This window comes from Patagioenas fasciata, chromosome 17 (assembly GCF_037038585.1).
Source record: "Patagioenas fasciata isolate bPatFas1 chromosome 17, bPatFas1.hap1, whole genome shotgun sequence".
Taxonomy (NCBI): Eukaryota; Metazoa; Chordata; class Aves; order Columbiformes; family Columbidae; genus Patagioenas; species Patagioenas fasciata.
This window is the reverse complement of record NC_092536.1, coordinates 3,547,716-3,563,647: the sequence shown is the minus strand read 5'-3', so window position 1 is coordinate 3,563,647 and position 15,932 is coordinate 3,547,716. Positions and strand designations below refer to the sequence as shown.

The following is a 15,932-nucleotide window of genomic DNA, read 5'->3' as shown; positions in this document are numbered from 1 at the left end:
TTGCCTGGATTGTTGTAAGAAACGTTTTTAATTGCCCAAAGCATCACTTCTGCTGTGTTTAGAAGCGGTGCCTTCCATCATCCTTGAACAAGTGGCAGGGTAGATCATACAACGCATTGCCATAAAAATATGGCAACACCACAGAAAAAACCAAAGCCACTGCTGGTTAATGCAATACACTTAAAAACCACAGAATAACAAACTCTCCTTAACCAGCCGTTTTCCAGGAACGCAGCTTTTCCCCCTCCCTCCCCACCAGTCATGAGATAAATCCTACCGCGCAGCCGGCCAGGCGTGACACCGAGGAGTCGTCCTTGGGCTTCAGAACAGCAGGTGAGCGAGTCGCGCGGGCGCACAGGGCAGTGGACAGTCAAACCCTCCCCGCGGGGAACGACCCCGCTGTATAAGCTGTCATGCTGCACAGGACATTCAGCAGGACCACGGGTGGGGAGGACAGGGAAAGCTCAGGAGGGGCAGAGTACAGCTGGTGGGGAAGGAGCGAGGGCAGGCGGGGACCCCTCACCAGCTCGCACAGGGATTACGCGTTCTGAGGTTTTGAAGGCACATCATAAGCTTAGCAGCATTTGGGAGCCATTGGTTCTTGCTGGTCCTACTCAGAGGCTGCAGACAAGAGTGAAGCAGAGGTGAGCTGGAGGTGCTGATCAGAATCTAAGAAAAATGGTCAAATTTGTGCTCCCTTCCCCAAATGATAAACTCTCACAGCTCTCAGTATGCCTTGCTTTCCTAGGAAAAAAAATAATAATAAAAAAATACTCAAGTAGTCTAAAAGATGTAGGATCTACCTGTTGCTTACTGGAAAGGAGCAGGGGAACCAGGGCAAGTGCAAGGCAAGACCATCCAGTCCACAAGGACAAAAATCCAGGATGCCAGGTTCTCCTCCTGTTCAAACTGGTTACATTAGTTAAATTTAAAACTAAAGACACACATCTTAGAGGAACAGCTCAGGCTTCCAAAGCTGGCAGACACCAGCGCTGTTTGAGGATGCCCAGAACAAGACTAAGGTTTTCAGGAAACAAAAGTAATCCCTTCATAAAAAAAAGTGCAGGTTAGAGCATGAAGAACCATTTCCATATTGGACAGCCAGTTACCTTTTCTCCCTGGAAAAGGAGCTCCGAGCCAGTATGGAAGGTGCTACAAGTGCAGTGTACTGACCAGTGTAAAATGCGTAATAGAGCCAGTCAATTTAAAAGGGGCAAAACCAAAACCAACAAAAAACACACAACCAAAAAAACCCAAACCACCACAAAACAAAACAAAACAACGAATGCAAACAAGCCAGTGTTCGTACTGTTTCTCTGAGGATCATTAGCTCTTTTAAAGAGTGCTTTAGCCCTCCCCCAAACGCATTTTTACTTAAAGCCACAAACAAAAGTATTTAGATGTAAGTAATGCTTGCTGAGACTGTCAGGATTCTGAGAAACTACAAAGACATTTTGCAATTGAGAGCACGTGCATGTGAAGGAAAAGACATCCTTAGATTTCTTTAAATGTCCTTACAACTGCCTTATTTTCATTGCTACTGTGAGACGGGCTTTGTTGTGGAGGGTCGGGTTTGTGTCTGAAGTGCTCGCATACACAGTGAAGACAAAAGAACCACTGACAGTTCAACTGTTGACAGCCAATACATGTTGCTGCAGGTTTCTAGTTAAGTTTGTTTCACTTGTACTGATTAACAACACAGCCTGCAGCCCGTGCCTTTGTCCACACGTGTAGTTACAATACATGGAGCAGTGCTCGGAAGCAAGCAGTCAGGTACCCCTGATTTGGCCACAGCATGGATAGTTACATACCTTGCCATATGAACACAGTCGTTATTAGGTTTCGTTAGAGGAGCGTAATCTATTAATGATGTATCTGGAAGAAGTTTGGCATGCATGGGGCATCAAAAGAAACTTTACTGCAGGTGCTATTTATCCTACAGGATCACAGTGCATCAACAGCAACAGAATAGAGCATTTTAGTGATTTTACTCAAACAGTTCTGTCTGTCCCTGAGTGCTTTCTGACCACCTTGCTGCCATGGACCTGATCCACCGCCAGCGTCTCGACCTCCGGCTGCGGCTGGGACGGCGCGACGTGGTGGATACGATGGGCCACCCCAATGTGTGCCTTGTGAGGCTTCTCTCGGGCTGGGCTGTGCGATTCACCGGGCGCGCGATCTGAAGCGATGGGTGGAATAACTAACGGCCTCTCTTTAATAAGATGCACCTCGGCCGTTTCCCTGGCCAACAGGAAGGGCGTGGGGTCGGGCATGGCATCCACGGGCTCTCTCAACAGCAGCTTCCTGCTCTCCGATCCTATTCTGTAGGCTTCTTCAAACTCGGGGTTGAGCGGTGTTGACAGACTCTTCTTCATTCTGCGCCGTGGAGTCTCGGGCAGTTTGTCTTTGGGAGGGGACGGCTTATAGTTGGACAAGACGGGACTGCCGGAAGGGGTCCCCTCCGAAGTCCCACTTGAACTCATCAGCTTCTTCTTAGTAGCGTGCAGTTGAGAAGTTAAATAAGCAATAGTGCTCGCTCTCTGCTCTAGTTCACTCGACAACATATTGAGCTTATGGCTTTTCATTTTTAACTCTTCCAAATACTTCTTTTCTCTTTCTTTAATAGTGTTTTCCAGCACCATTATCATTGCATTCTTTTGTTCGAGTTCTTTCAACAATTCATTATTTTCAGCTTCTTTGACTTTCAGTTGAGCTTCAAGGTCTTCGCACTTTCTTTTGAGTTCATCACTTCTTGAAATACCATTTCCTAGAACAGGAAAAGCACAAGTGTTTCAAGTTAACAGTAGCCACTAAGTAAAACTTGCTCAAATTGGAGCCATTTTGCAAACCCTCTGGTTCTTAAGAGGAACTTCTCCCATGGCAACTGCCAGACTGGCTGGAAAGTGACGGAGCGGCTGTTGGAGCTCTCCAGGAAGATAAGTTCAGGCTTCAGGGTCACTGCTCCAACTTTGTGGTGTAATTACAGTACCACATAAGTTTTAATAATAGTCTCACTCTTCTGCCCTGAAAATTCTGGTTCCTGTTCCCATAGAGGTGTCCAGTGCGAGAGAACAGTCAGCAGTTCTACACTCTGTTCCTGGCTCTTTCAAATATTTCCTATGCGACTTTGTCAATTTACTTCATAAATAACAGTACCTTTAGAATTTGTAAAGTCAACATCCCAAGCGCAAAGTATCCTCACCTCCTTGTAATGGAGAAAATACAAACATTGAAAAAGATGAAGTTTACCATGAATAGTAAAAGAAAAATGCTATGTATTCCTTACCTGACAAGTCTGAACTCTTCACAGTCAGCTCATAGGTTAAATCTGAGGAAAAAAGTATTCTTCTTAGAACAAAGTCATCTACCCCGTACACCACCCAGTGAGCACGTTTACAATGGCATAGTATACTTCAATAAAAACAGAACTAACTCTTCCCCACTCTAAAGCACTAACAGGAGATCCACTGCAAATCATCAAATCTGCAAAACAACTGGAACGATCAGGTGACATGTCATCTGACACCCCCCTCCCCCGCCCCCCCATTTCAAAAATCAATCTTTGCTTAATGATCACACAAATGTGCCCTAAGATAGGTACCGATCACCCTGACTGCAGCCTGGCGCTGGGCTTTTTTGCCGCGGTTTCACTGCTGAAGTTGGACGCGGTTACTCCGTCCTGTGCAAGGACCGAAGCACCGAATGTGCGCGGCATCCTGTCCTGGGTACCTGTGCAGTGCTGCTGCAGGCGGCGGATCTCGGCGTGCAGGCCCTTCAGCGTGCTGGCGTGTTCCCGCTGCAGAAACTGCAGGTTCTTCTGGGCGCTCTGGAGCTGGTTCTCCAGGTTGGAAGCTGCCATCCTGGGATGCAGTGACCCTGTCACAAACAGATGGACAACTGTAACAGTGGGCTACCCTGCGCGTACATGGATCCTCGCTCCACAGCCAGGATTACCTGAATTCTACTGTTAATGCACTGATATGCAATCAAGCAAATGCCACAAAAGGTTTTTTTTCCTGTTTCATGACTATTTAAATTAGAGCCCTATTAAAAAAAAAGGGCTCTAAGTTCATAGAAAGCCTAATTATACCCTAGGCCAGAGCAGTGTAGGGAACTCATTTGTTTGGAGTTAACACATTCAGAGGATTAACTTCAGACAGACTAAGTCACTAATCCCGTTACAAGATAAAAGTGGAGTTCTGAGAAATGGGCTCGTATGTCCCGCTGGCTTGCTGGGTTTTCCACTTACCTCCAGGGATACAGGAACCACTGACATCCCTGGGCATGAACAAGGAAGAAAGCACTAAAAGGCACCATCTCTAAAGAGAAATGCAAAAGACGGAGCCTGACATACAGCCAGGCCCACGGCACCGTCACGGACACCGGGTGCTATGGGGCAGCTTGGCCGAGATGTGCGAGGCAGCCGGGGGACAGGACGGGGCGGCTGGGGGACAGGATGGGGCGGCTGGGGGACAGGGCGGCGGCCTCTCCTGCCGCAAGGACCCCGGCCTGCGCGGCAGGACTGATACAGGGTCAGGGTGCTGGTGCTCGAGGAGCATCAGCTTTGTCATTTCAGTACAAAAGGCTACATTCAGTTTCTGTGCAGTTCTGTAAAAGCAATTACAGTATTTAGGTTACAAAGATAAGTAAAGAATCAGGCTTCCCGTTGCCTGGACAACCATCTGCAATGGCATTAGAACCACAGTCTGTAATTACGGGACCACATGTGCATAATATAGACCTTAATTCTGTCCCGTGGATGCCTCACAGGCACCTTAATGGGGTTGTCTTGCCATGTCAAGTGCTCTCCATTGGGGTCTTTTTGGTTTGTAGTTTTATGACAAAGATTTGATTCTGCAAGTGTAAAATTGGTAGAGCGTACACTCAGAGACAGTAACACACTTTTATCATTCCTAAACATAACACAACCTTGCATTTAAATGTGTATTTTTTAGTTCCCAAAGAACACCAGACTCAGGGCTCCTGTGCCTTGGTAAAACATTTGGGGGACAGGGTTGGGGAGGAAGGGGACAAATAAATGCACACAGAGCCTTCCTGAGTTCATGGGTGACCTTAACTGACATCTTCAACTGACTTATCCCTACAGAGACAACTATTTGATCCTTAAAAAATAAACTGAAGGTATAAAACACTTTCAAGGAAACCACTTTTGTGCAAGGGAGAAAACAGAGCTCTTGGTTACTCTGTAACAGAGATCAAAGATTCAATCCAGCGCTCGAGAAGAATGAGGGTGACGGTGCCAACTCGTGCTTGGTTGAGTGGAACAGGTCATTTCACAGTCACCACTGTTAGCAAACAAGCAAAAACTATGGACTAAAAGTATTCTAAAAAGAGATTTGGCTAAATAAGAAATAAACTGAGTTGTGCATACAGGCTCCTGCTCTACGATGGTTTATCCGAGCCGTTACTGTTCTGGGCAGCCGAGGCGCTGGGACGCCCCAGTCCCACCACCCTCACCTCCCACAGCAATTACTGTGGGCACCATTCACTTTAAGGATTGATGATATTTTAGCCGTGTTACATTTTCAAGGTGACATCATCTTGTTTGCAAAGCAGCCTTCAGACAGACACGAGCTTTACTGCATCATCCCATTTCTTCAGTGACCACTATACACTCACCGACTGAATAATAATGTCCCGAAGCCGTTACTGGCACAGTGGTTACTGACAGTGCCTTCATGCCTGTAACTATGATCTGAACAGAAAGACTTCGTCACTAGCAACAAATAGTAAGTTTGTAACTCAGTCCTTGCAAGTAAATGCATTAAAAAAATAGTTTCTAAATGTTAGAGTAAAACAAGACTGTCACTACTCATCCCTTCAGTTGTGTATTTCTCTTCCCCCAATCTCTTGCATCTTAAAGACCACACTGGGATTACCTGGCACTGTACACAGACGCTTTCGCCACGAAATCTGCCCAGAGCCGTGCAAATTGGTATTCATAAGGATGTATTCTGAGCCGCTATTCACTTTGTGCCTGTTTCATACCAAATCTTAAACCACAAAATCAGACCTAATATTTTTAAAGCCTGGATGAAATGGATTTCAATGTAATATGCATTATGTGTCAACCGAGCTCATTAGCACAGTATTAAAAATATTTTTGATTGCTTTTGCAGCCATACTTATAAGGAAATTGATATCACAAAATAAAAACCCCCTCACAGCTGCAGTCTGAATAGCTCTCAGACACCCAGGATCTCTTGCATTTCACCCAGCTGAGTACAGCACTGTGTCTCCCTGTAGGAACTCCGTTCAGCAGGGCCTGACTGCAAAGCTGGCCACGCTGCCACGGCAGAATCAGCTAAGGAGAAAACATTTATCTTTCTAAAATAACATAACATTGTTTTATGCTCTTAGAGACATTACAGCTGACTTGGACACACAAAGCCTGACAATACAGACAGGATCTACAGTAATTCAGGCCAACAACCAAGCCAATTCATCCGGCTTGGGGCAAGTTTACCAAGCAGACCATTTCTGCAGATCAGAAACACGAGGTTGAAAGGAGGGAAAAGCCTCTCGGCAAAACAGCCAAGGGGACACCGGTGACACCTGCGCCAGGGAACACGGTTCTTCCGTCACCCGTGGGGACGCGTGTGCAGCCGGGGACGTCCCAACGCATCGCGGTTCATGCCCTGACACCACATATTCATCCTGCTTGCACAGCTCATTCTGATTTCCTCGGCTTTGCCAGCAGAGGTTGTTTTATTTCTCTTGCTTTGCTGGTGGCAGCTCGTCATTTTGGAATTGTTTACTACATGAAAAATACTGCTGAGCTGGGTAATTTCTTTTACTGAGGAATTACTCAATAATCAATACGAAGGACTTAACCTCCCTACAGAGAATACTGACTGGCAGCACTGTTTAAAGATCGCTCTGGCAACTGTTGTGCTTTTGGGTCAGAGAGAAAAGTACCTTCAGACACCCGAATAAAGAGCCTGGAGACATGATCTGTATGTCATAAAGAGACCGAACCTGGGAGAGTACTTTTCCCACTGCAAATTTTGTAAATTCCATAGCACCTTACAGCAAATCAAGCTCCTTGTTTCTGTGGGTTGTGTAAAGATCACTGGGCACCATGCAACAATATAAACACATTTTTAAAGCCAGGAACACTGACAACTGTCACAAAGTTAAACCATGCATTGAAACTTGAAAAAGCCATTACAAATGAACAGCGTGCCTGGAATTCTGCATTCTCGAGTGTGCCATGAGTGAAGGTGCTATGACTGCAGAAAACGTTAAATACAAAATCATTAAAACATTAAATAAAATGTTTGTCTCAAATTTGCCAGCAGCTCATAGGATTCAATGCAAGTGAAACTTACTGACCCATGCAATCTCAGTCAAAGGTTTTTAAATGGGAGATGTAATGAAAAACAAACATAGTAAAAAAGAAACAATAGTTTCTTTTAATACAAGTCAATGAACATATTCCCGTGTCCCTGTGCAGATGCCTTGATTTAGTTCCAGGGAGCTTGGTTAGTGGGATTTACAGCTAATCCAAGTTCCTTAACGACTCGTAACCGTGTTTCTTGGTGCGTAGCACTTGGCCACATCACATCCACCAACTGCTCTCACGGGCAGCTGAGATCCTACAGGAAACGTGGCCTTGGGAGGGATCAGTCTAAAGAAAAATATAAACCTATTCAGGTACGTCTCCCGTTGGGGATTCAAAGAGGAAATCCTATAACGCAGCTCTGGGTTTGCACCAACCTGATTCCATCTCCTGCTCTTTGGAACAAGAAAAAAAATGTGCAGCCAAGAATACGGCTACGATCAAAAAGTGAAACAGCAGGAGTCACCTGAGCCCTTAATAGCCCAGATGACCAATTGTCGCTCTGTCCCCATGGAAATTGCTGGGAGAGCTCTCAAGCAACCAGTCTGTGGCTGGATTTGGTCAGACGGATGAAGCCAGCGCTGGGAAGAAAGCTGTAACTGCGCACGCAGCACTTGTGTCACTACGGGTTTTTTCCCCTTCCCCCTCATCTCCAAAGCAACTATTAAAAAGGAGTTTGCTCTGTTCTTCTACAACAGGAACCGTGCAACGCAGAGCTCGGCAAACTCCCCCAGGCGCGCATATGTCACCTGATGAGGGTGATAAATCATTCAAGGGGGCACTGCAGCGCTCAGCCCTGCAGCGCTAACACGGCGCCTCCCTCGCCCAGGACTCGCTCAACACCAACAGTGCCCAACCTGTCATGGTTACACGAGCTCTACCAGCTCGTACGCTTATCCACCCTTAAAATGTACAATTCCCCATTTCTCAGGATCACCACCATCACTCAGTATTTCTAGATATCGCTAGGCATGATATCCTGGAGAAAGCTCAAGGATTGAGTCTCAGGTCCTCCAGGCGTTTTCTGATCTTAAGTATTTGGATAAAGGTCAACATATTTTAAGGCAAAGAGCTGCATATTAGGTGTCTTTGTACAAAAATCAGAGCACTGCTGTACCAGCATAAAATCAGAGCTTTGCTATACCCCTTGCAAGATATTAGTCTGTGAATTTAGACACAGCCCAAAGGAAGCTACTGGAACGAAGCCCAAACAACCGCTTATTTAACATTTTCATACCTGCTTGGCATCCACTACTGCCCTGGTTTCTCTTTTAGTGAATTTGCCTGTCAGCTAAAGCCTTCTTATTAGCTGCATTTTCCTGCAAGTTAGATACATGTTTTGGTAGATACAGCAATGGTATGCAAGGTCACTAACCAGGATGGATGTACCTCCTGCGAGAGGGGCAACGAGAAACAGGCGACCAAAGCACTAACTGAAGTATTACATCCCATTCACTTGATAAAAGTCATATAAAAGTGGGAGATCACGAGGATCTTGCCCTTTTTCCTTATGGCCGACATTAGGAGAGGACCTTGCGAGTCATCCCTGCGAACTGAGGCCTAGTGACAGACTGAATCCAGTCCGGGATTTCGGGTGCCAGGATACGATTTTGCTTTCTCAGCTCCTTTTCTATTTCTAATGCTTCTGGATGCTATTTTACTCAGTTGATTCTCTGCCCTGCTTCCCCTGCATTTTCTGATCAGAGATTCTGCAGACTCTACAGTTAATCTCTGAAAGATCCTGAGGAAGCGCAAGTTTTAGTATTTTATTAAGAAAATCATTTTTTGTTACTCCACAAGCAATTGGCATAGCAGCAGGAAGAATAATGAAGTGGATGCACTCCTGGTGGCGATGGTTTAACTCTGGATGAGCAAGCTGGTGCTCTGCAGAGCCCTCACCCAGCGCTGATGCCGACTGTCTGCCTGGAGCCGCGGGACCGACAGGCGGAGTTCACCCCAGCACCACAACCCCAGGGCTGTCACCATGGAGCAAGACTCAGAGTCATCAGATGTTAAGATCACTACAGGGACAGAGACTATTGGAGAAGCAAATCAAGGGATCCTGCAGTGGCATTTTATATACAATGCTGTGGCTGTACAGCTGTCGAGAAAATGGCCTAATCTGGGCATAATTCACTTTAGGGAATCACCTAAGTAGCACGGGCTGCTTCGAAAGAACCCCTTTAACAATGAGGAAGTCCCTGTAATTTTTATTTTCTTAAAGAGACAATAAAAGCCCTCATGAGTAAGGTTATATCACAACTCAGAGAAACAGGCTGGTTCTCTTCTAACGCACGCTCCTCAGGAGTGGCCTTTCCATCTTATTCACCCCTTCGCTCTGAGGATAAAATAGTTTGTTATTTTAATAACATCTCCATCAAAGGCACAGAACACAGACCGCACCCCAGTCACAACTCGTCCATTGTAATACTGCAAAGACACACGTTAGTCTGTCTACTAAAGCCAATTTCTCTTGTCAGAAGAGGAGTGAAAAGGAAATCAATGTTCAGTTCCCCCAGACTAACACAATATCAATGTTACACATAAAAATGAACCTGATCCTATTTCTTTCAAAGTCATTACGAAAGTTCTCCAGCTTCAGTTAAAGGTGAGTCAGGAGTTGAGCAGGTAAGACAGCTGTGGGAGGTTTTGTACAAGGACATGGTCACTATAACTCACAATTCATGCTTAAAAGTAACGCTATGCCATGGAAAAGTCAAAGTTTTTCTCAGATATCAAATATTCCTTTATGAACACTTCATGTTCTCTTTTGATCTTATTCTCTATGATCAGTAACATAGGAATCGCACAAGAATTCAAAGAAAATGTTATTTGTTTCTATTTTAAAACCTTCCCGGTTCTGAAGGCCTAATGAAACAAAGCAAAAACCACTCTGCTGGTTTCACATAAGTGACCTGGGTTGAGCATTTTTTTTCTCCCCGTAACAGGAGAATAACCACCACAAGGCAGGCGCGCAGCTCTTCAGCTATCCAGCCATGACGGTATCTCGCCCCTCCACCTGCATCTACCCAGCGAGAATTTGCTGTCACATTCCTGAAACGCTTTGGAGTCACCCTGCTGGTCACCCAGTGAACAGGTCAGGGAGCCACCACAGCTGCCAACAGACTTGTTGTTCCCCTGGCTGTTCTTGGGTGCTGGGTTCACTGCGCAGCACTGCAGACACCTGCGGCTGGTGGGAAAACAACCCAACAGAACCAACCAAACAACAGAGTATCTGTCAGCAGGGCGGGGGTGGCACAGGCAGAACTGCCTCTGCAGCACCTCCAGCTCTTACTGTACAAATTGCAGAAATGACCATTTCCAGAGTTTGCCTGGAATATCTGTGAAACACAACAAAAGGAACTGAAGCCTTACGGCAAGCTGAACAAGCCAGTCCTCCTAGGAGAGATCCATTTACAGAGAACGGCTATTGGAACAGCAGCTCTACAGAACAGCACAACTGTTCTTCAGGCAAGTTTAACAGGCTGAGGAATCTGCTTTTCTCTAATGCATTCTGTGATGCTGTTTCATAAGCCATTGATTTTATTATTATAGAACAGCAACTACGATCAAACACACAAAAATTGGTCTCCACTTTGCTAAAGTAAAGGTTTCGAAAGGTGCTGATGAAGGAAATCCAGTGGTGGTGATGACCTATGTCTAAGTCCTCTCTAAAGCAAGTAAAAGATCTGTTTTCTTTTGTAAACAGGATGCCAGGACAAAGAATTTCAAACTGAGGTGCTTTATACTCTTACTTACATAACCCAGGTATCTCAAACTGAGACGATGAAACTGTCCACAGCTTATGTCAAGCTTTCATAAGGAATGAAAAGCAAACAAGAACACACAATTTTATTAGAAAGGAAACCTGCTGCTAATGGCATCACTCACACGATTTTTCCACGCAGAGGATGCGATCCACTGCACCTTTCGTGCCCTCCCTCCGGGGCCTGGCTCGGATTACAGGGAGCTGCTGTTCCTGCCGTATTTTCAGACATCATCCTCTTCAGGGAGAGGCCACGGAATTCTAGAGCTTTCAGTCAAGCAATGTTTTTAAGTAACATTGATCTTAAATCCTGTCTCTTGCCCAAATAATTAAGTCCAACAAGGAGCAACATATTTTAACATTTTAAGTATAACCCAAATGTTTTCCAGGAGTGAAATGAGAGTAAACATGCTCCTCAATAGCAGGAAAGAAACAACAATCCAAATAAAAGCTGCTTTTTTCCAAGGATTATTTAAGAAAAAACTAACAGCTTGCAGAAGTTCTGATACACTCCACGCACATGTTTTCAGCAATCTATTGTCATGGCTTTAACTCCTAGTAGTGACGAAATGTATTGCCCCCATTTAACATCATGAGGAGAAATGAGCTGGTAGATAACAATAAACATTATTAGACAAACTTGCTCACTGATCACATGGAGATACTAACGCCCATTTTCACACTGCTGGACATCCTCGTTGAGAGGAAGACAATTTTTATATCACTTAAAAATGAGCAGATAGACTAATGAGGCACACGTTCATTGAAGATACGACAGATAAAGGATGCCAAGTCTCACCGAGCAAGTGAAGGGATGGGAGGTGACGTACAGCAGGTACCAACCTGGGCTGAACATTCAAACTCGGCTCCACTAAACACACTATTTATTATCTTCATTTGCCTTTTTTTGGATACTGCATTAATTAGTGCGTAAGAAAGGAGCAGAATTTGTTTCATCAGGCTGCAGACGCAAATGAAACTGGAGCTCTAACAATAAGAATGCTTGAACGAAGGGCACCCACCGCTCCGGCTGTACCCCGGCTTGGGAACACGCGGGCTCTGCCAGCCTGACAGTCCCGGTTACGGTTACACGGTCCTGGCCCATTGCAGCACATCCGGATCGACAGCACCACTGTGGAGGCTGCAATAAGGCGCACAGGCTGCTGTCTGTGCTGTGCATCTCCCAGCTCCTCACAGCGCTTCACTGTGCGCTGCAGCAGACACGAAGGAGGCCACGGAAAGCCAAACCAGACACCTTTCATGCAACTGTCTTTTCTCAACACCAACATCCTTAGACTTCCTTTCTTCACCAGTGGTTCTGCTTTTTAAAGCAGCAGTAGGAAAAGCGATGCGCTTGTCTAGGCAGAACACATTTAACTATCTCCCCTAAAGCATCAACCTTAAGTTATTGGACACGCTGATTTTTCAGTAAATCGCTGTTCATCAAAACCATCACTGTTACCAACAGGCACACGCGTATATATAGGTACACAAATATACTCATAAAGAGTCACTTCTCAGAAAAAATTAAGCGTTATAAATGGTTTCAGAAAGATGGAGGGGTCTGTTCTCTCTCTCTACAATTTGCAACTTTTTTTTTTAAACTTTACTATGAAAAATGAGGTTAAAGATGAACTTGAGTAAAAAGATTAATTACATAATAGTGTTCTGTTTGCACAGGTACTGCAATACATTACCAGTCCTAAGGAAATAGAAGCAATCCTTCAAAGTTTTGCTACTTTAAGACACATTTTTAAGCCATAGAAAAGTAATGAGACCCCTAGAAATTACAGTCTAACACAGGAGCAAAAGTAAAGTTGCAAAGTAGTTTATTACAACTGTATTCCCTCTACTATACTATCTATAATCTTCAAGAAATATTTTACGTTACGTTCTGGTCCACATTATGGAACAAAGCACTGGTGGGTTTTCTTCTGCCTGCTGCTGTGAAAGGATTGACTAACGTAGCACATCTGGATGAACAAATGCATTGTCTTTAATACCTGCAGCCTCTTGAATTCGAGCACACAGAGGAACAGTTCGATTTTTGTAACTCCAATGGCAAAATGCATTAAAAAAAAAATTAAAAGCCCTGAAAGTATGCAATTATATCTGAAACCTGAAGTAAAGGAAACAACTCTAAGGAATGAAATAAGATTGCTATTCTGGAGTTTGCAACAACTACTGGACTGAAACCTACAAACAACGCTTGGATTGGTCATGAGACCTTCACCTTTCCTAAGGGAATGGGGAGGAAACTTCGCAGATCTACTAAGCACAAGGGCGGTCATAGGATGAAAACAAGCAGTTATGTGTCAAGTTTAGCCAATATGCTTTTTTTCTACTGAAGCAGTTGATACTTTCCACTGTCATGACCTCTTGATCTTTGTTATTTCAATAAAATGACCACTCGAACCTCAATAGAACCAAAAGCTTGAAAAATTAGCAAGATCACAAGGCTACCATTATGTTTATCAAGCAATGTTTTAAATAGTCAAATCAAAAAGCAACGTGCAGTTTAAGAGCATAGACGCCTGTATTTAGTCTGTCCTCTCCCAGAGGTTCAGTCGTAATAAAGCGCTACAGAATTACATTCACTAATGAGTAAGTTATATGGAAAAAGGCACTGCATTTTCAGCCACATCCATTTGTTTGTTTGTTTGTTTTTCCAATTAAAGAGCATAATTTATATTGCAAAAACACCAATAAAGCTTTTAAAGCTTAACCATCTTACCACCTAGGCAAAGCCAACAAGTACCCTGGATGCTTCTTATGCACCTGCAATGCAGATCAAAACGGACAATTCCACCCTCAGGGCTGCCTCAGTTTGTGTGGTTTTATTTACCTTCGCTGTCTCAGCTTTACACCATTTAATAAGGCAAACTCAGATGCATTCCACTGTTCTCCAGGGTGGGAAGGGCCCCTCCTTCCTCCCTGCTGTCCCACCCCATGTCCTGCGTAGGGAAACAGCATCTATGCGGCTGGAAGAATCTCCATGTCTGAAGACGCCCTGCACTTCTTTGCTGCCATATCCACAAGCGACAGAAGGAAAAAATGTCCTTGTCTCAAATGAAATTACTCCCTAACCACTCCAAAACACGCAATCTACCCACCTTCTCTATGCAGGCCCCGCGCTACCCATAAAAGCGACACTGTTGTCACTTTGGGAAGCACAAACGTACCGTACAAAGGGAGACTGGGAGGGATGCACAGGATGCGCTGTGAGCCCGGCCCGGCGGGGGTGGGAGGCGGCAGCTCCACGGGGGCGCAACCGAGTGGGCACGGGGACGCTGGGGAGGGCGGGGAACGGGCGACCGCTCCCTCCACGAATTAAAGAAACGTCCTTGTCCCTGAGCCAGCAGAGCCGCAAAGATCGGGGGTGAAGTGAGCAGTAGGATAACCCCTTTTCTCCTCTGCTGCGTTAGTGACCAGAAAAAGGGCTTTTTATGCTCTTAAGAGAAAAAAGGAGGCACTTTGGTTCGGCGGCCGAACACGCTGGGTCGGGCACGGCCCAGCCCGCACCCCCTGGCCCGGCACAGCCCAGCCCGCACCCCCTGGCCGGGCACAGCCCAGCCCGCACCGCCCGGATCCGCTCCCCCGGGCGCTGCTCTCCCAGCCGCGCAGGACCGCGATCACCCCTCCAACGCGAGAGGGGCCCGCGGGGCGCCCCGACACCCCCGCCCGCCACCTCCAGGGCGGCCCCAGCTCCAGGTCCCCCGGCGGGTGAGGGGCACGGGCCTCGCCCCCCTCCCAGAGCGGCGATGCCGCTCACCCGCCCCACGCCCGACCCCGGGGCCATCACGACGCCGTTAACGCCTCATCAGCTGGCGCAGGGCGGAGAGGACAAAGTGCCTAACACTCCCGCCCCCTCAGCCGGCCCGGGGCCGCCGCCGCCCCCCGGCCCCTCACCTGCTCGGCCCTCGGTGCGGGGCGGCTCCCTCCCGCCGCAGGCCCCCAGGGGCGCACCGGGCCGCCCACCCCCGCTGCCAGCCCGTCAGCCGCTGCCGGCGCTCATCGCCCCTCACCACCAGCCCAAGGAGCCGCGGGGCGCCCCGCGGGGCCGGCACTTACCGGCCGGGGCGGGCGGGGTGTGTGTGTGTGGGGGAGACCGGGGGGCGGCGGCGCAGGCGCAGGTGCGGCTGCGGCAGCCCGGCCCGTCGCTATGGCAACGGGGAGTCAGCGCTGTCACCGGCCGAGGCCTTAACCCCGCCCACGGCGCGCGGGGGCGCATGCCACTGCCCCGCGCTCCCGGGAGCGGCGCGCGCACAGGTGCGACACGGAGCCACCGGCGGCTCGGCGGGAAAAAGGCTTTTGGGAGATCGTCGGGTCCAACCCTAAATTTTGGGAGATCGTCGGGTCCAACCCTAAATTCAGCTGTTTTCCAACAACAATTGGACTTGCGGTCAGCTTGGCATCCAGGGGTGGGTTAGAAGGGGGTGGTCAGTAGGTCAGAGAGGTTCTCCTGCCCCTCTGCTCTGCCCTGGGGAGACCACCCCTGGAATTTTGTGTCCAGTTGTGGGCGCGCTGGAATTTCTGCAGTCCGTGCATTCCTGCACATGCACCCCGGCTCCGCAGCGTCATTTCTGCATGAATCTACGCATCTGACCTGAAAATGCACACCAGCCGGGCAGGTCCTGGCTGTGCAGCGAAATGTGGTCAGATATTCTTTGCGCATCTGTATTTTCTGCATAAAACCACGCGGAAGATTAAGCCACATGGCATAACCACTGCATGCGAGTGTATTTCTGGCAGATGCGCACAATTGCAGATGAACAGCGTGTGTATGGGCAGACACACTGAGAA

General features: G+C 47.1%; 1 protein-coding gene across 2 annotated transcripts; it reads right to left on the bottom strand.

The window, feature by feature from the left end:
- Positions 1-9: 9 nt before the first annotated feature.
- CCDC92 (coiled-coil domain containing 92) lies at positions 10-15,286 on the bottom strand. Of its 2 annotated transcripts, none has more exons than XM_065851932.2 (4): positions 15,201-15,286; positions 3,730-3,876; positions 3,287-3,328; positions 10-2,767 (listed from the first exon to the last, which is right to left on the bottom strand). In XM_065851932.2, exons 2-4 carry the CDS (start codon positions 3,857-3,859, stop codon positions 1,992-1,994), a joined length of 948 nt encoding a protein of 315 aa, XP_065708004.1. In that variant the 5' UTR covers positions 3,860-3,876; positions 15,201-15,286; the 3' UTR covers positions 10-1,991. The 2 variants fall into 2 exon arrangements, with proteins under 2 accessions (XP_065708004.1, XP_065708003.1); XM_065851931.2 differs by lacking the exon at positions 15,201-15,286 and adding an exon at positions 15,039-15,182.
- Positions 15,287-15,932: the final 646 nt, after the last annotated feature.